Below are 19,532 nucleotides of genomic sequence, written 5' to 3'. Positions count from 1 at the left end.
ATGCATTTGTTAAGGTTTGGTCTTATGCAACCAGAATTAATCCCTCTTTCTCTTTAATTTCCCTGTTTTTAGCCATTGCCAGATGTTGCTGCTGTTGTTCCCACTAGGGCACTTTGGTATGTTTTGACTTAGATATTCCCCCCCCCCCCCACACACACACACTACTTTCCCCTCGGCAAACATTTGGAGCTCCCTGGTCTTCCTGGATTCCTTTGCATGGATTATACTCTTTGTGTTACAAAACATGGACCCACCCGAGTTTACCTGAGAATAATCCCACAATATTCAGTCAGTATGCTGTGCTTTAGCAGTGATTTCCCCCCCTTAGATTCCTCACTAGAGATTTTTTAATAAAAAAGAAATACTTCATACTTCTATACATCTCTGGACTCTCCTCTAGCATGGAGATCCTATTGCTTAGGCTTCAATTCATATCTATCAGTGGTGAAATTCAAATTTTTTTTTACTACCGGTTCTGTGGGCATGGCTTGGTGGGCATGGCTGGTGAAGGATAGTGCAAAATCTCCATTCCCACCCCACTCTGGGGCCAGCCAGAGTTGGTATTTGCCAGTTCTTCAAACTACTCAAAATTTTGGCTATCGGTTCTCCAGAACCTGTCAGAACCTGCTGAATTTCACCCCTGATATCTATACATTGGAATAAAGTGCCAAATACTGTCATGCATTTGTAACCCATTGTTCTTCCAAACACTTGCACAAATTTGATAACTATTCCATTGCTCTGAACTCTGTAACATAACCAGAGGTTCTTCTATGGCCTAGGACACTCTTCACCATAGGAACAATCTTTTAGTCACATATAACATTCATAAATAAAAGCAGATGGCAAATGTGTAGAGGTTACCTACCACCAGAAACCACCAGAAGTCTGTGTTAATGTTGATAATGCACAAAATATTTGTTGCCGACTTTGCTAAAGAGACAATCTGTATTCATATGACAAATGAGACAGTTGTTCTATCATATTGCCTGTCAGCTTCTATCATACCCTAAGAGGCTAGTGCAAGCATGCTGGCTTATACCAATATTTGCTATCTTCAAAGTGGCCCTTATGAATTAAGGAGGCCACACAGAAGACTATTTATCCATAGTTCATTTTCATTTTTAAAAAATTTCTCTGAATTTTAATAGCTGCATGGTTCATACTGAAGATCTTTGATCTCTGAAAGCCCATAAATTCTCCCCTACATAACCTTCATTATGCAAGAACTAATACTAATTGTGGTGAAATTTCCTGACTCCAAGGAAACTTGTGTGACATCACTGTGACTCCTCATACCAATCATTATTTCTCTTTTCAGGCTGGCAAATACCTAATCAAAAGCAGCTTCCTGTCAGCCTTCCCATGTAAACGAGACAGACATGAAACACAACCAGATGTTCCAACTTTTTACTTTACTGTAAGGCTACATTAACAGAATTTTGTAAGTCTGAAAGTACAAATCTCCTGCCACGCCTGTGACAGCCCAAGATGCTAGCTTCCGCATCTCTGTCCATTATGCAGCTGTGGGCTATGCCATCTCTTATCTGGCCATTCCCTAGGCAGTACTTCCTCACCCCACCTCTCAAAGCCTTTCTCTCATACCATTATACTTCCTGAGTTCCAGCCATCATATTCAATTATTCACAGTATTTCAAGTCTTTTTCTGAATAACAATTCATCTTCAGCTCCTCCTTTTCCAAGCATCAGAAGATTATGAGGACAATGATATCAAATTATTAGAATTATTATTTTTTGTGATGTTGCTTCCCCATATTTCTGGATCCGCTCAAATCCTGACTGAAGATGTTCGAATGAGCCAGGCAACACACAACAGAGAAAAGCCCAGATCATTTCAGTTCTGAGATTCCCTGTGTATTTTGAACAGATAAAATTTCTGATGACGTGGAAAAGAAATATGAATGGAGGCAAATTTACCTAATCAATTCTGAAAGTTTCAGAGTATTATACTGATCTCATTCGTGAAAACTGGGCCTCCCAGATACGGATTTTCCTCATCTGTATTTCTTTAATGAATGTCTGATATGAGCTATTTGAGATAGCTACTGTTTCATCAGAACTAAAGGAAAGAAGTGTGACACACTGATTGGAATCTTAGATACCAGTGGGAAGATTAACCCCATGGCTTTATCCTGTCATGAAGCTGATAGGGTTCAATCACCTATGTTTTCTTGGCCTGGACCTATCTAAAAGGTTTCGTGAAAAAAACATAGGGTGAGGGTGACCATGAAAAATATATCCAATTCTATGGAAGAAGATAGATAATAATTCTATTATCTAAGGAACAGGTCTAAGAAATCCAGGAGAAATCAGCATTTTCGACAAATGTTTATCCAATCTTGGCTGACCTTTAAAAAAATGTACAATGGGATCTGGTTAGTACCTGAATGGAAGAACCAGAGCAGGAGAATTAGGACAACTCAGGATTCTAAATTAAACTGAAAAATAAAATATTGGAAGATGGCAAAGGCTTACCATACATACTGTTGTTAAGAAAACTGTGTAGAAATGTTCATGAAGATGTCAGGCATCTAGCTCAACTCAAATATTTTTATTTTTGTGTTTTAATCTCTAGCCACTTAAAATTTTGGGCAGAAAAGGAAAATTGGGTAATTTGGGGTTCTAGTCTTCTTATAGGCAGTCCTTTATTTGCAATTGTTTACCAACCATTTGAAGTTACAATATTGCTAAAACGTACCTTAGACTGGTCCTCCCAGGGTCATGTGATCAAAATCTGTGCAGTTGCCAAATGTCATATATTACAATGATTACCCAGATTCTGGGCTCATGTGATCACCATTTGGAAATCTTCCCAGCTGACTTCCAACAAGCAAAGTCAATGGGGGTGGGTAATGGGGGGTGGGATTCCAGATTCACTTAATGACCATGTGATTCATTTAATGACCATTGTGATTTGCTTAATGACCACACCAAAATGTCATCATATTGAATGTAGTTCACTTAATGGCTGCCTGATTTAACGACAGAAGTTCCAGTCACAAGTTCTGCATCTGGCAGTAAATTGGCTTAGTGAGGCTAATTTGACAAAATCAAATGAATCCAACCAGCCTTTGATTTTTGTAAAAAAAAAAAAAAAAGGAAAAAAAGATTCTTTTCAGGGGGAAAAAAAGTAATCAGAAACCTACATCCCAACAAAATTCAAACTCATAATACAATCTGGAATAGCTTGAGGCTTGAATAATTATCAACATATTCAGTACGGCTAGACAAATCTTCAATAGAGTGTTTGATAAAACTTCAAATAATACTATCAAAGCAGACTGTCAAATCAAAGTGGATATTTTAATGACCTCTGCACACCTTCTGTGCATGCAGAAAAAAACCTTGTAAAGCAAAGCAAAACAGCTGGCCACATTGATTCAGCTCACCTCTATGCTGTATTTTATTTTGGGACTCTGAGGCAGATTGACTCAATTTTCCAAGTTGTGGGCTAGATAGTCTGGAATTGGATATGTGCTGTTTTGATAGGTCTAATTTTCAGCAGAGGACTGGGAGGAGGGAAAGTATTTGATGCTAATCAGAAGTACTTTGCATGATTGCAATTTTTTTTTGCATCTCTGAGAATCCTTGATACTCTCTAATTATAATTACATACCAGACATGCAAATTTGTATTATTAGTCTCTTTCAATCCTCCGCAGCTTTGCTTTGACAGTTCTGTTGCATCTGGTTTATATAAAATCAGTGCTTGTGCTCCTTTGAGAAGCAGCAAAAACTTTTTTTTTGTGCATAATGCCATGACAGCAAGACGTGTGTGTAGAAGAAAAGGTTCCCCTTCATCAAAACCAACAGATGGATCTTCAAAAACAAAAGAATTGGGTTTTCTGAAAAAGGTTCTCCAATAAGACTGTTGATTCCAATATTGAATATTACTTAGCTATACTATTTAATTTCTAACTAGTGGTGGAAGCCTCAGAAGTAAAATTATTGCAACATCACTGTGATTTCACTTCCTAAACCCTTCTTTGGTTTTCTTTAGTATCCTTTGTTGATCCAATTGTGCTGTAATTAGTGGTCGAAAGCTATCCTGCTCAGTGGAAAAACTCTTCCCTGTTGTTGCTGCCTCTAAATCTTAATTCACTTACGTATTTCCCTTAAAGCAACCTTGGGAATTTTATGATTTGTAGATTTTAGCTCCCAGAATTCCTCAGGCAGTCATTAAGTACATGCTGGCTGAGTAATTCTGGGAATTAAAGTCTACAAGTCATAAAGTTGCAAAGATTGGAGACCTGGCTTTAAAAGACACCTTAAAACTGGGTGTCCCCCCCCCATGGCTTTTGCTTGATAGTCTCATCCTAATACTTACTGTAGCTAAACCAAATTATGAGTAATTTAAATGATAGAATCCTCCTTGACTTAATCTCGTTTGATTCTCCTCCATTTCCAATTAATTTACCTGTGTCTTTTAAGCCTATAGGATATAGAGAGAACAGGGAGCTCTATATATTTAAAGCAATGTTGTTATTGATAATGACACTTGAAACCAATGTTCTTGTTCTGCTTTAATGCCACAATTTTGTTTAGGACCCAAGCTTTAAAAATTTATTCAAAACTAAATAAAAATGTAACAATGTGTTTTCTGAACAAATGCAATTCTTGTAACTGATCCAGAAGCAAAATAAGCCTATAACTTTCACTTTTACTATGAAAATATGTAATATTTTTATTCAGCTGTAGGGTTCTAATTCTTTCTTTTAAAATTGCCTAACAATATGAAGATATATTTGATATATACACATATATTCACTTGTAAAGAGTTCGTATTCTTTTGCATTTAATTCTTGCAGATGGATATATTTATAATTACTTCTGGGGTAAATAGATCTCATCATGTAACATAACACTAGTAATCGATCTGAATACACACCCTACAGAGATGTTATGTAGGGGGACACAGTAAACAAGAAATAATTCTGTTAAAAATTTTGAATTTTGACCTTCGATGAACAATCCCTACAGAATCATTTTTGCAAAATTAAAACCTTGTAAATATTCTGTAGCTGATAATATTTTGTAAATCTGGTTGCAAAATTTCTAATACTAGACAGCAATATTTGTCAATAGATATGATACAACTACTATGGCAAGCTATACACTAAAAATACAGAAATTAACAAAACATCTTTATGCACGTCTACACTCAAGTCCCATTAGGACCAGTGGATTTTACCTCCAAATTGGACTAGATAGAAAGTAGGGTATGTAGTTTACCTTTGGGCTGTCGAAATGCTCAGCCTTGTCAATTTCCAAAGATGGAGCTTTATTTTGTGCTTAAAAGTAAAACAAGACTTTCCTGGGAAGGAGAATCAAACTAATTCTCAATTTTAATAAGCTATTACTTCGACACTCACAGCGCTTCTTTAAAAATAGATATCCTTTTCTTCGTATTTATTATATTTTAATTTTTCCCTTGCTCAATGCAGCTGTGATTAAAGACAATGCTTTGAAAATTTAGTAATTCAAATGCAAAAGTGACTTCTAGGAAGATTTAAGTAGCACAGAGTTGGGCTGCAATATTCAAATGACCACTAGGCAGTAGTAAAGAGATAGTGGAAACTCTTAACACTATTTTTCCATCTAGTGGCCATCCAGAATTTTCCAGCAGCAGATCCATCGCTCATCAAAGATCCATCAATATTTAATGTTATTGAAATATTAAGGTAGCAAGCTATGCTTACCTATAAGACTCATTCAGCACAATTGGATTTCTTTTTGGCTACATGTGACTGCATCTTGCACAATATAGAGTCAGAAATTAGACTTAATATGTTCAAGTGTTACTCCGTAGGCAATGATTTAGGATGGCTACCTAAATTTGGAGGCTTCACGTAGAAAGGGAGAAGGAAAGAAGGAAAAGAAGAAAGGATCCATATACAAAGAATAAGAGTAGAAGCCTCTTTCCTTTATGGTGTTAAAACGCTAATGTTCTGTTCTTGCCCTGAATCAGCCTTTGCAAATGGAGTTGTCAGCTGAAAGACAGTTCTATCAAATTACATGTGGTCCTCAATGCTTTGAATTCCTCAGTAATCTCTGAGTTTAATGCCTTGCTCTCCCCTTAGTCGGCCAAAGAGAACAAATGAAGGGATCAGAATGTTTGAGGAAGACACAAGGGAAAACTGACACACGGTGTTTGCGATGGGAATTAACACGTGATGTTTGCCTGAGTACCGTCCGTCCTTTCCTCTCCCTCCTGTTTGCAAATGAGATCTCCGAATTACTCAACCACAGGTTCCCGTTTTGGGCGCCGCAGCCCTTCCCCTCCTAGCCGCTGGCCCCTGGCCCCGATCATGTGAATCTAGGCGGCCAGGGTCCCTTTTTTAAGGGATATTCCCGGTTCCCCTTTGACGTGCCACTAACCTGCATAGCACCTTCGTGCCTCATTGTCAACCGCACGTCTTTTCTTCCCCTCTCCGCTTTCTTCCACCTCGCGGATTTACTATCGCTAGGATCCAAGCAGCAGATCGAGCCCACAGCCAAGACCGCTCGGCTCAAGGCGGGAGCAACAGCAGCGGACGACGCGCTCAGCCGCTGCTCCGCCAGGGATCCAGAGCAGACCGATCAGCACGGGAGCTGTCCACGGTGTCATTCCTCTCCTCCCCCCCCCACCCGCTTCGCAACGATCTGTGGGAATTGTAGTCAGAACCGACTAAAGGCTGCCCAATCGAAGAGGAACCTTCCATACCCACAACTACGTCTCCCAGACCCGCTCGCGGGCTTTTCGCTTCGCCCTTTCGTTCCCCTCCCCAATGTAATCGCTCCATGATGGAAACGGAAACAAGGGTCTCCTCGGCTTTATAGTTTCCCAGCTGTTGGGCAAGTCTTTGCTTGGGCTGCTGCTGGCTGAACTTTCTGAGGAGGGGGGGGAGCCTTCAACCCCTCCTCCCCCAAAAAACCCCCGGGTTTCTCCATTAAACTAGCCGGAGGTGAAGTGGACCTCGCCCACTCCCCACGTTTTCTAGCCGGATTCAACCTCCATTCCCCAAATGGGTTGCCTTCCATTCTGGCGCCTTCGGGTGGAAGGCGCTTCGTTGGGTAGGAAACCTGCCTCCAGCAGAGATCAGCGCGTTCCTTCGCTTAGCGTGGACCTATCGAGGCATCCCCTTGCTTTGGGGGTGGGGGGGGGAGAGAGAATTCGAGCAGTTTCATCGATGCTGGACTCCCCCCCCCTTTAAAAAAACAGAGGGAAAAGAGCCCTACCTTGCCGTACAGCTCCATCTCGGCCTCGCCAAACGAGAGCCCAGAGCCCAGCGGGCAACTCGTCGTCCTGGTTTTCGCACACAAAAGACCGGCGAAGGCACCGAGCGAGGCTGAGGGAAACTGGGGAGGAGGGGGGAGGGGGGAGAGAAGAGCCAAGGCAGAGCGTGGAACTCTCTCGTCCCTTGGAAGCTGGGATCCAGTGGCGCCTTTTTTGTTTGGAGCCTCGGCCGCCTCAGCTCCGAGCAGAGTTTCCTAGCACCGCTCTTTGGCGCTCGCGCCACCCGGGAGAGCTCCCTTTAGGCACCTTTGGTTTAATTAGCCCCCGAGCAGAAGAAGAGCAGGTGCGGGAGGAGGGGGCGGGAGGGGGCAATCAGAGGCAGCGCGTTGTGGAAACGGCAACCTGCTCAAGAGCAAAACAAAAGAAGTGCCGAAGCCAGGATGACGAGGGAGGTTTGGACCGAGTTAGCTGCTCGTCAAAGGCTAGAGGAAAAGGTTGGGGAGTCTTTCCCCCTGCTCTTAATGCTTTCCAGCTGGATCGGATCCCCTCAATCCTCCCTAGCATCGTTTATTAGCTGTCCGGAGGTTGTATGAACGGAAGTCTAGAATATTTGGAGAGCACGGTTGGAGAAGGAATGGTGGTTTTTTTGTTGATTCATCTATCTGGGATCCAAAGGTTGCAGTTGCCGTTCTGCCTTCCTTAGTGATTTATTTATTCTACACTTTTATCAGTCAGCCACCTTTGAGCAGGTTATAGAAATCTAAAATTACAAACACAGCAAACACATAAAATTATAAAAACAACCCTAAGCCCACCATAGGCTTAATGGCAGTGCCTAAGGCACTGAGCTTGTCGATCAGAAAGGTCTGCAGTTTGGCGGTTCGAATCCCTAGTGCTGCATAATAGAGTGAGCTCCCTTTACTTGTCCCAGCTTCTGCCAACTTAGCAGTTCGAAAGCATGTAAAAAATGCAAGTAGAAAAATAGGAACCACCTTTGGTGGGAAGGTAATAGTGTTCTGTGTGCCTTCAGTGTTTAGTCATGCTGGCCACATGACCACGGAGACATCTTTAGATAGTGCTGGCTCTTCGGCTTTGAAATGGAGATGAGCACTGTCCCCTAGAGTCAGGAACTACTAGCACATATTGGGCTAGGGGAACTTTACCTTTAAGCTGGACACCAATTACATTTAGCTAACCTTGAAAGTCTGATGCAATAACATTTTATTTATAAACTATGAGGACCTGAGCCTCATCTAGTTCTCAAATCAAGAGTTTCAAGTATAGAGGCCATCACAAAGAAGGTCTTTTATCTCCTCCATGCCTCCTCCCTCACTTCAGAGGGATTCTTGACAGCGCTTCCAGAGATGTTTTCATCAGATGGAGAAGTTTAAAAAAAATCCCCACATGAATTGACTATTTACAAGCTGTACCATTAATCAAAAGGAGACTTTATTCTTACTCTTCCAATGTTTTTTTTATGCTTGCAATTTACAAATCTGCTGGAATTGTAAAGAGCACTTTATGCTTCGTTTGCCAACCGTGTTCCATGTGTCTATATTTATGTTTCCTGAAACAAATAAAAGATACAAAGGTGCAGAGACTGTTAATAAAAAGTCATGGAACCCAGAATGGTTGCAGAACTTATGTACATTCCACCTATTTCATGTGTGTGTGTCTGTGTGTGTGTATCTCACATATAAAAAGTGCTTATATAGCAGTGATGGCGAACCTTTTTGGCATTGAGTGCCCAAACCGCAATGCATGTGCATGCGTGTGCATATATGAGCACTGGAAACCCGAAGACCAGCTGGCTGGTGCTCACATGCCTGTTTTTTTTGTTTTTTGTTTTGCCATTTTGGGGCTGTTTTTCCGGCCGTTTTCAGGATGTTTTCAGGCCGTTTTCAGGATATTTTTCAGGCCGTTTTCAGGATATTTTTCAGGCCTTTAGGGGGCAATTTTCAGGCCATTTTTCAAGCTGTTTTTCAAGTCATTTTCAAGCTTGAAAAACAGCCTGCAAACAGTTCGAAAAACAGCCCAAAAATGGCCTGTTTTTTTAAACCAGAAGAGCAGCTGGTGATGGCATGCATGCCCACAGAGAGGGCTCGGTGTGCAACCTCTGGCACTCGTGCCATAGGTTTTTCCATCATGATTATATAGGGTCAACAATTGCTATTATGCACACCTAAAGGTACCCTGGGCTAGCAGCAAAGCTGATAACACAAAGCTACTTTTTCCTTTTGTTTTGTAGTTGCTCTATTTGCTTTTTTGTGTGTGAGGCTTTTTTTCTTTCTGTTTTAAGGATGTATTCATTTGTAACTGAGAATTTCTGAGCCTGGGAAATCATTTGTACTAACCACGCAAGCTAAAAATTGACCTATGTTTTTAAGAGATTGTGGAGATCACTGCAAACCAGAACAAGTGCATGGAGGTATAGATGGGCCATCCAATCTATAATTGCTCTTCTAATAGAAAGATAATGTAATCCATTGCAAATAATTTTGGAAGCCACAAAAAAAAAAAAAGCTGCATGTTATCTAGGAGAATTCCAAGAAGGAGAATCTCTTCTTTTCATTACTTTTTCAGTTTCCTTAGGTACAGATATACCACAATTTTGGAAAAGTTAATCCATATGTTTCTTATTTTAAAATATCTAAACTGAACTAATTAGATTGGTATGTTGGGAGCAGCCTCAACCGTGGCACGACATAACCGTGGTAGACTAAAGCGCGCCGACAACACCGCAGTGCTAAAACCGCAATGTCAAAAGCACGCCCACAACAGCGCGCCCACAACAGCGCGCCCACAACAGCGCGCCGACAGAAGCGTGATTTAACTTAAGGTAAGGTTTAGGGTTAGGTTTTGGGTTAGGTTTAGGGTTAGGTTTAGGGTAGGTTTAGCGTTAGGTTTAGGGTTAGGTTTAGGGTTATTTTTAGGGTTATGTTACAGCGCGCTTCTGTCAGCGCACTGTTGTCGGCGCGCTGTTGTCGCGCGGTTTTGACGGTGCGGTTTTGTCACCGCGCTTTAGTCACACACGCTTTAGTCTACTGCGGTTTTGTGGTGGAACCGCCTCAACATTAGGGGTTGAATCTTATTACTCCTTTTTCAACTGTCTACTTTTCTTCCATACTGGGGAAGCTGGTAGCATCCATTATCACTTATCATGATCTCTTCTTTCACATGTACCACCTTCAGCAAAGTCAGATATGAATAATCCCACACATTATATGCTCAGATAAGTGTGCATTTTAAGTGGAGTGAACTTTAGAAAATCTGCTATTGTCTCCTTTCTGACCAGCCTGCTAACTCTCCAGTGGTGGGTTGCAGATCCCGTTGCAACTGGTACGGTGCAACAGTGCCGGGCATCCACTACATGCACGCACGCAGCACCCACCCAGCATGTGCATGCGTACTTACCACCTGCAATGCTCCAGTTGCTCGGTGAAGCATCGCACAGGCGCCGTACGCTCCGTGCGTGTGTGCTTAAGCCCTGATTGGCTCAAATATAGGTAAGGAGGGTGGGCGGACGGGCCCCCGAGAGCACCGTACCAGAATGGTACCTGGTGCTCCCAGCAGGCACCGCTATGCCTGTACTGGGGTGTGCCGGTCATATCTCACCACTGTAACTCTCCCATCTCAACTGATGGGAAGAGAATGAGAACCAGTTCAGAGTCAGTTCAGAACCAACAAACAGGGAACATTTGCTTCCATTCTGTTCATGGGCTCATATTGCAATAGTGGAATGACTAACTGATTCAAAAATAATTTTGTTATTATCACAGTTTGATAGGTCACCCCATAGAGTTTTATGCTGGAATCATTCCAGGTTGTTTTATACTTACACTTCAGTGGTGATATTCAGCCAGTTCTATCCGGTTTCGGCAAACCGATAGCAACAGCAGCAGGAGGTTCCACTCACCCACCCAGACATCATCACATCCCATTTTTGATACTCTGTGCATGCACAGAAGAACCTGCACATGCGTGGGGGTGGCGGCAGAGCACGCTCACATTTTCGAACCAGTTATGAAGGTAAGTTAATACTAACCCTGTTTCATTTGTTATTTCCAGTCCATTGGCTTGTAAAAGGGTGCAAGAATGTGTTGCGACATCAAAAATGGATGAATACTGTGATATTTTATTTGTCTATTTCAGTGAACAAAAACAGTGACAATTTTGCTATGTTTCTTCCTGGGAATAAAGATGAAATGTTGTTTACAAATTCATCACACATTTTTTTCCCTCTATCTGGTTGAGATGATAGCCCATCATATTGTTATTATCTCTAGCAATGACATGGAAAATAGTTTTAAAATAACAGCTTGGATTCGCTGTAGACTTTCAGATGTACCATAACTTAAAGCTCAGGATTTTGACTGTAAACAAGATATATGTATCTAACACCATGTTGATACTGACTTCCCTTAATTTGAAATATTATATATTGTAAAAATTTATAGGAAACTGAAACATAACAAGATGACTAGTTAAAGCATATCAGAGACAAAGAGAAGGTAGCAAGGGTCCAGATTTCAATGGGGAGATCGTTCCAGAGGGCCGGAGCTGCAACAGAGAAGGTCCTCCCCTGGGGGGTCGCCAGCCCACATTGACTGGCAGATGGAATCAGGAGAAGGCCTAGTCTGTGCGATCGAATCGGTCTTTGGGAGGTAATTGGCAGGAGGCGGTCTCTCAGGTAACCAGGTCCGATGCCATGTAGGGCTTTAAAAGTAACAACTAGCACCTTGAAGCGTGTCCGGAGACCAATGGGCAGCCAGTGCAGCTCGCGGAGGATAGGTGTAACGTGGGTGTACCTAGGTGCACCCACAATCGCTCGCGCGGCTGCGTTCTGGACTAACTGAAGTCTTCGAATGCTCTTCAAGGGCAGCCCCATGTAGAGCGCGTTACAGTAATCCAGTCTTGAGGTGACGAAGGCGTGAGTGACTATCCGAAGGGCTTCCCAGTCCAGGTAGGGTCGCAATTGGTGCACCAGGCGAACCTGGGCAAAGGTCCCCCTGGTCACAGCTGACAAGTGATGTTCTAACGTCAGCTGTGGATCCAGGAGGACTCCCAAATTGTGAATCCTCTCTGAGGGTCAAATGCTTTCACCCCCCAGGCTAAGGGATGGAATAGCTGGACCATTTTTGGGAGGGAGCATCAATAGCCACTCAGTCTTGTCGGGATTGAGTGCAAGCTTGTTCGTTCCCATCCAGATCCTAACAGTCTCCAGGCACTGGCACATCACTTCTACTGCTTCACTGAGTTGGCATGGGGCGGACCGATACAGTTGCGTGTCGTCCGCATATTGGTGGTATTTAATCCCGTGCCGTTGTATGATCTCACCCAGGGGCTTCATGTAGATGTTAAATAGGAGTGGGGACAGGACCGAACCCTGCGGCACCCCGGAAAAGACCGAGTGGCTGTTGTGTTTCCCTCCCAATAATTTGGCTAGTGTTCCATCACTCAGGCTGGGGGGGCAAATATTATACCCCTCAGACAGGGTTCGCAACTTGGGAGTCCTCCTGGACCCACAGCTGACCTTTGATCACCATCTGTTGGCTGTGACCAGGGGGGCATTTGCCCAGGTTCGCCCGGTGCACCAGTTGCGACCCTACCTGAACCGGAAGGCTCTCACAACAGTCACTTGCACCCTTGTGACCTCTAGGCTGGAATACTGCAACGTGCTCTACATGGGGCTGCCCTTGCAGAGCATCCGGTGACTTCAGCTAGTCCAGAATGCGGGCGCGCGAGTGATTGTGGGTGCACTTCGGTTTGCCCACATAACACCTATCCTCCGCGAGCTGCGCTGGCTACCTGTTGATCTCCGGGTGCGTTTCAAGGTGCTACTTACCACCTATAAAGCCCTTCATGGTAGTGGATCTGGGTACTTGAGAGACCGCCTCCTGCCAATTACCTCCTCGCGACCTATTAGATCTCACATATTAGGCCTCCTCCGAGTTCCATCCACCAGTCAGTGTCGACTGGCAACTACGCGGAGGAGAGCCTTTTCAGTAGTAGCTCCGACCCTTTGGAACGATCTCCCCATGGAGATTCGTACCCTCACCACCCTCCAGACCTTCTGCACAGCCCTTAAGATCTGGCTATCCCGTCAGGCCTGGGGTTAAAGATTATAATCCGCCCCCACCCAATGATGAATGTTGTTTCTATTTTTAATTATGTATTGTCTTTATACGTCATTGTGTGCATTCCCTCTCCCCATAAGTTGTAAGCTGCCCTGAGTCCCCTCAGGGAAAAGGGCGGCCTATAAATAAACTTATCAATATCAATATCAATAATTGAGGGGCCTAGGGGTTGACCTCTGCCCTCCAACCAACACCGACTGCAACCTGTCTGAGAGGAAGGAGGAGAACCACCATAGGACGGTGCCTCCCACTCCCACCTCCCGTAACCGTCGCAGAAGGATACCATGGTCGATGGTATCGAAGGCCGCTGCGAGGTCAAGGAGCACTAGGATAGAGGAATGAACCCTATCCCTGGCTCGCCAGAGATCATCGATCAGTGCGACCAAAGTAGTTTCCATGCTGTAACCAGGCCTGAAACTGGACTGAAAGGGATCCAGATAATTGGTTTCATCCAAGGACCGCCGGAGTTGAAAGGCCACCACTTTCTCAACAACCTTCCCTACGAAGGGAGGTTGGAGACTGGACGATAGTTACTTAAAATTGCTGTGTCCAGAGAAGGCTTCTTCAGGAGGGGTCTCACCACTGCATCCTTTAAAAGGAGCGGGAAGGATCCCTCCAGGAGAGAGGTGTTAACTATCCTCTGGATCCAGCCACCTCCCTGCTGGTCCTGTCACCTCCCTGCTGGTCCAGTATACATGTGGAGGCACTCACCGCTCCCATGAATGTCAAAATGAGTTAACTTTGATTTATAAAACAAATATAAATTTGACAGGGAGTGCAGTCCCTCTTAAATCATATGTAGGTTAATCAGGAAGTTTTCACTGGATGTTCTAAGGTTTTGTCAAATTGTCTTCTAGCTCTCTGCAGTAATGTATTTGACACATTTGATTTATGCATCATTCTGAATTAGCCACTTTGCCTTTTAAACATTTAACCCAAAAGGACAGTAAACACAGTCTTTAATTCAAGTTAGAGCTGTTCCATATAGGTTGGAAAATACTTTCAATAAAATTGAAATGCCTCATGTTATTTGAAAAGATGGTTGGATAGAAACCATTATTTAATGTCAATGTTGAATTTAATAAAACACAGATGACCTGTTTTTAAAACAGCTTTTTTTGATTACTGTGTTCTGTACTTGATAGTATAAGGAACAAAAGATTGATTATACTCTGTCAAAATTGTTTTCTAAGTAGATTTGGAATTGATGAAATCATCAGAATTTCCTTTTTGATAATTATCCTAATGCTCTTAACAAAAGCAGCCAGAAATAGGAAATAGATAGCCATATTCAAGGAAATAGGAAATTATATTTAATATGAAAGGCATTCTACATGTATCTATTTATATGTGTACATATATGTTAATTTAAATAGATTAGTGTCTGCAGAGGGGAGCAGGATGTCAAATATGCCAGATGACATGGTTTCATTGTGATGCCTTGTCTGCCATCTTGCAAATTTTAATCATCCCTCAGATATCTATGCTTACATACAGTGGTGGGATCCTACCGGTTTACTGGTTCACTGAGCCTGTGCTTTGCGCTCACTTGCTCACTTCGCTTGCACAAACGCTTGATGAGTGTTATGCGTGCGTACGCAGTTTAGGGAAGACTATCTTCTGGATTACATCTTGGGAAGTAAAACAGCTGAGGCACAGCAATCCACTCTGTCACGTGACTCAGTTGAGAAGATAAAGGTCGGTAAAGTGCTGGGGCGGGCAGGTGGGCCAGTGGTGGGTTTCAATTTTTTTTAGAACCTCTTCTGTAGGTGTGGCCTGCTTTGTGGGAGTGGTTTGCTGACCATGTGACTGGGTGGGAGTGGCTTGCCAGCTATGTGACTGGGTGGGCATGGCCAACTTGTAAAACGTGGTGAAACTCAGTTAACAACGCTCTTGCTCAGCAACCAAAATGTTGGCTCAGGAACTCGGGCATTTGAAGCACGCAAGTCTTAAAACTGTCAAGTTACAAGACCCTTGCACCCCTAACCCTTTAGAAAAAAACCCCAGGGGTGTTCAAACTTGACAGCTTTAAGACTTGTGGACTTCAACTCCCAGAATTCCTCCTCTAGTAATGTTGGCTCAGGAATTCTGGCATTTGAAGCACACAAGTCTTAAAGCTGTCAAGTTACAAGACCCTTGCACCCATAACCCTTTAGAAAAAAAAACCCCCAGGGGTGTTTAAACTTGACAGCTTTAAGACTTGTGGACTTCAACTCCCAGAATTCCTCCTCTAGTCATGTTGGCTCAGGAATTCTGGCATTTGAAGCACACAAGTCTTAAAGCTGTCAAGTTACAAGATCCTTCACCCCTAACCCTTTAGAAAAAAAACCCAGGGGTGTTCAAACTTGACAGCTTTAAGACTTGTGGACTTCAACCCCCAGAATTCCTCCTCTCACTCTTCATCTTGATAAAGTGCAGACGGGCGGGGGGAGGGAGCTGAAACCAGTTCTAAATGGCACTGTAGATTTGTGGAACCTCTTTTATAGAAGAGGTTAGAACTGGCAGGAACCCACCCCTGAGGTGGGCCCACTTGCTCATGGGAGCCAACCAGTTCACTCCCAGCTGATCTTAGGAGCTACCAGTTCATCCGAACCAGCTCAAACCGATAGAATCCCACCCCTGCTTACATATATTCATTCCTTTATGCATCCTGAAATAAACTTTCACAATCTCAAATGATTATCAGGACATCGGCTGTCCGAATTCTTTCAAATTGTTTGAGAAAAACTGAAATGAAAATAGAAAGCTCTTCCAATTGCTCTGTTAAATGAAAAATGAGAAATCTATGGCTCTGCAGAAATTGTGATACCACCTACATTCCCATGTCTGGGTGAATTGGATATTCTGGGTGGATTGATGGATTAAAAGAGGGACTAAAAATGGCTGTACCTTATCTGGAATTTGGTGGTTCAAAGGCAAAACTGTATTTATGTATATGCTTTTTTAAGTTTGAGGAAGAGTCATGGCCTTTTGCTTTAATTTGCTTCTGAAAGAAGACATCCATCACGTCATATTGATGATGGAACTTTGTTACTGAGAAGTAGTCATCTTGAGGTTACTCATCTTTTTTTAAAAAAAAAATAGAATTTTTCATTGAAGGTGATTCACAAATATTGACTAAAGACTTTTTTTTTACTTCTTCATTTAAGGATAGTAATGTTCACATTTTTGACAGAGAAGATAGAAGGTTTGTGAGAGGAGTGGAAAATTCTTCCCTCAACAGATGTGAAGACCTCAGACACAACCTGTCCCCCCCCCCCATATTTTATCCTGTTCTTTCATCAGTCCCCAGGAATTTCAATTTCACAGTTTCACCAGGGAGGCCACACTTAATGACCCCTAAGAATTTTAGTAATTGGTACATTCTAGTGACTCTACCTTTTCAGGTTCTCTTAATCAACTTGTTCAGGTTGAAGAAGCTACTTGGAGAAGCAACAAAACATTTCAAACCAATGAGAAAGTAATTCCAGTTGTCATGACACAACTTCCAGACAATTCTACCTGGATGACTGAGAATCTTCATCAACATATTAGCAATAGCAGTTAGACTTATATACCGCTTCATAGGGCTTTCAGCCCTCTCTAAGCGGTTTACAGAGTCAGCATATTGCCCCCAACAACAATCCAGGTCCTCATTTTACCCACCTCGGAAGGATGGAAGGCTGAGTCAACCCTGAGCCGGTGAGATTTGAACAGCCGAACTGCAGAACTGCAGTCAGCTGAAGTAGCCTGCAGTGCTGCATTTAACCACTGCGCCACCTCGGCTCTTGATTAAAGAGGATACATTCTACTAGAAAGCCACCAAAGTCATTTTCACAGGCCACTTCATTCATCTGAGGGTCTCCTCCCATCTCAAAATTGTATTTCCATAGCATCAAAAGGGCCACCAAAATATCCTTTTTTGCTCCCTTCAGCAACTCCATCTATTTTGATTTTGATCTTTCTCTATACTCTTGTCTTTTTATAACCATCGCAAGCCTGATAAATCTTTTCATCTGCTTCCCCCCACTGATTTTTTTTTGGGGGGGAAGGGCCCCCATCAGCAATTAACCCAATTTTTCAAGTGGTTCCTGAAAACCCCCTTTTTTTTAAAAGTTAAAACTCACTGAGAATATTGGCATAACCCAGTTAGGTCAGGAATGAGTAATTCACAGTCTGCATGAGCTTTGTAGGTTAAGGAATCCATTTCATCTCCCAAGCTCTGTGCTCTATTGATGTCAAGGTATCTCTGATCATATCCTTCTGACTCACAGGAAGGGCGCAAAGGAACAGTAGGCTCTTCTTGAAATCTGTGGCTCAGAATGACATTAGGTCACTTCTCCACAACCATGAGTTCTCTATAGCTGCTGGTATTGCAGCTGTCAACTTTTTCAAGACAGAATTTCTGTATATCCGTCTGTTTCCACATTGCAAAAACTTGTCAAGGTCGTTCCCAGGCTGCCACTTCTGTTCGGCCTCTGTAAGATGTCTTTTCAGTGCTGGCATCTTGAATAAAAGTCAGGCTGATTAAAATTAAATTTCAATTTATTTTTAGAAAGCAGCTAAAATGTTTTTAGTCAGTTGCTTCTAGAAATATCTCATCCACCTACAATATTTATAGGCTATAACGTATAGGCAATTTACATTATATCCCACAATCTGTAGTTGTGTCTATGTTGACACGTGAACATGCGTATCTCTATCTATCTATCTATCTATCTATCTATCTATCTATCTATCTATCTATCTATCTATCTATCATCTATCTATCTATCATCTATCATCTATCATCTATCATCTATCTATCTATCTATCTATCTATCTATCTATCTATCTATCTATCTATCTATCTATCATCGATCTACCTATCGATCTAGTTATATTATGAAACATACAATAGTTTGGTCTAGTGCAGTGATAGCAAACCTTTTCAGCACTGAGTGCCCAACCCGGAATGCGCATGCATGCATGTGCATGTGTGGGGGAGGAGCAATGGAAATCCAAAGATCAGCTGACTAGCATGTACATCCCTGTTCTTTCACTGTTTTGGGCTGCTTTTTGGGCCATTTTCAGACTGTTTTCAGTCTGTTTTTCAGGCTGCTTTCAGTCTGTTTTTCAAGCCATTTTACAGAGCTCTGGGCCAGTGGATGTGTGTGCCAGAAACCAGAATAAAAGCAGGCATGCCCACAGAATGGGCTCTGTGTGCCACTTCTGGTACAGGTGCCATAGGTTCACCATCCCGGGTCTAATGGTTAAGGCAGAAGCTAGAAAGCAGGAGATTGTGAATTCTTGTCCTGCCTTAGCCATGAAAGCCAGCTGGGTGACTTTGGGCCAGTCACTTTCTCTCAATCCACCTCACAGGACTGTTGTTGAGGGGAAAACAAGAGGAAGATGTATTAGATATGTTCACTGCTTTGAGTTATTTGTTAAAAAATATATATAAAGGCAGGATACAAACAGCAAACAAGTAAAAGGAAAGGGCCCTAGAGAAAGGTTATGTAGAGTATACTAGAATTGTTCATCATGAAAGGATGCATTAAAATGTTATAAGCATATAAGCATAACATTAATATAAAAACTACCACCAACCCCATCTCTTTCTTCCTCAAATTTGGAAGTGACTAATTTGCAGGGAAGATTCTCCTGAATTTTGCTGTATAACACAGGGATTCTGAATGTCTTAGTCTATGCATAACTAAGGGGACAGGAACTTCCAAGCAGCATTTTCTATGGATTCCATATCGCTGTGGCCAGACACACAGCTGAGTCATATAAATTATCAGGGCCCCGTGGCCAATGCGAAAAAGCATTGGGATAACTTATAATCATAGCTCTATAGTTGCCATGGCTACTAGGTCAGCATGTTAGAAATTCTCTCCCTCGAAATTCACGTAACAATCTACCATGACAGCTATAAAGGAGAATGTCAGTGGGGGATGCTGGCTGCACATTTTGCTTTTGCCATTGTGATGAATTTCTTGAAGTTGTTTGAGGAATGTTTTTGAAAGGTTTTTTGTGACATTGCCAACAGAGCAGGACCGTAACAATCCAGGGTGTTTTTAACGATGACTTGGTCTACAAAAATTGGCCTGCGAACCTTTTTTATTTTTTTTGGCAACATGGAGATAAATGCTGGCTTGCTCAGTCTTGCAAATGATTGGAGACTCAGCAGCAGGATTT

At 42.5% G+C, this 19,532-nt stretch overlaps 1 protein-coding gene across 1 annotated transcript in view; it reads right to left on the bottom strand.

The window, feature by feature from the left end:
* Window positions 1-6,554, bottom strand: part of RAB3C (RAB3C, member RAS oncogene family) — a 98,771-nt gene extending 92,217 nt beyond the window's left edge. Inside the window, exon 1 of the mRNA XM_087715531.1 lies at window positions 6,399-6,554. Coding sequence (XP_087571657.1) covers window positions 6,399-6,422 — 24 coding nt within the window. The 5' untranslated portion in view covers window positions 6,423-6,554. The remainder of the gene's footprint in view (window positions 1-6,398) is intronic.
* Window positions 6,555-19,532: the final 12,978 nt, after the last annotated feature.

This window comes from Thamnophis sirtalis, unplaced genomic scaffold, assembly GCF_051295495.1.
Source record: "Thamnophis sirtalis isolate CommonGarterSnake01/CBP01778 unplaced genomic scaffold, rThaSir2_p1.2 scaffold_5, whole genome shotgun sequence".
Classification (NCBI taxonomy): Eukaryota; Metazoa; Chordata; class Lepidosauria; order Squamata; family Natricidae; genus Thamnophis; species Thamnophis sirtalis.
Note: the sequence above shows the minus strand (reverse complement) of the source record. Positions and strands in the feature narration are given on the sequence as shown.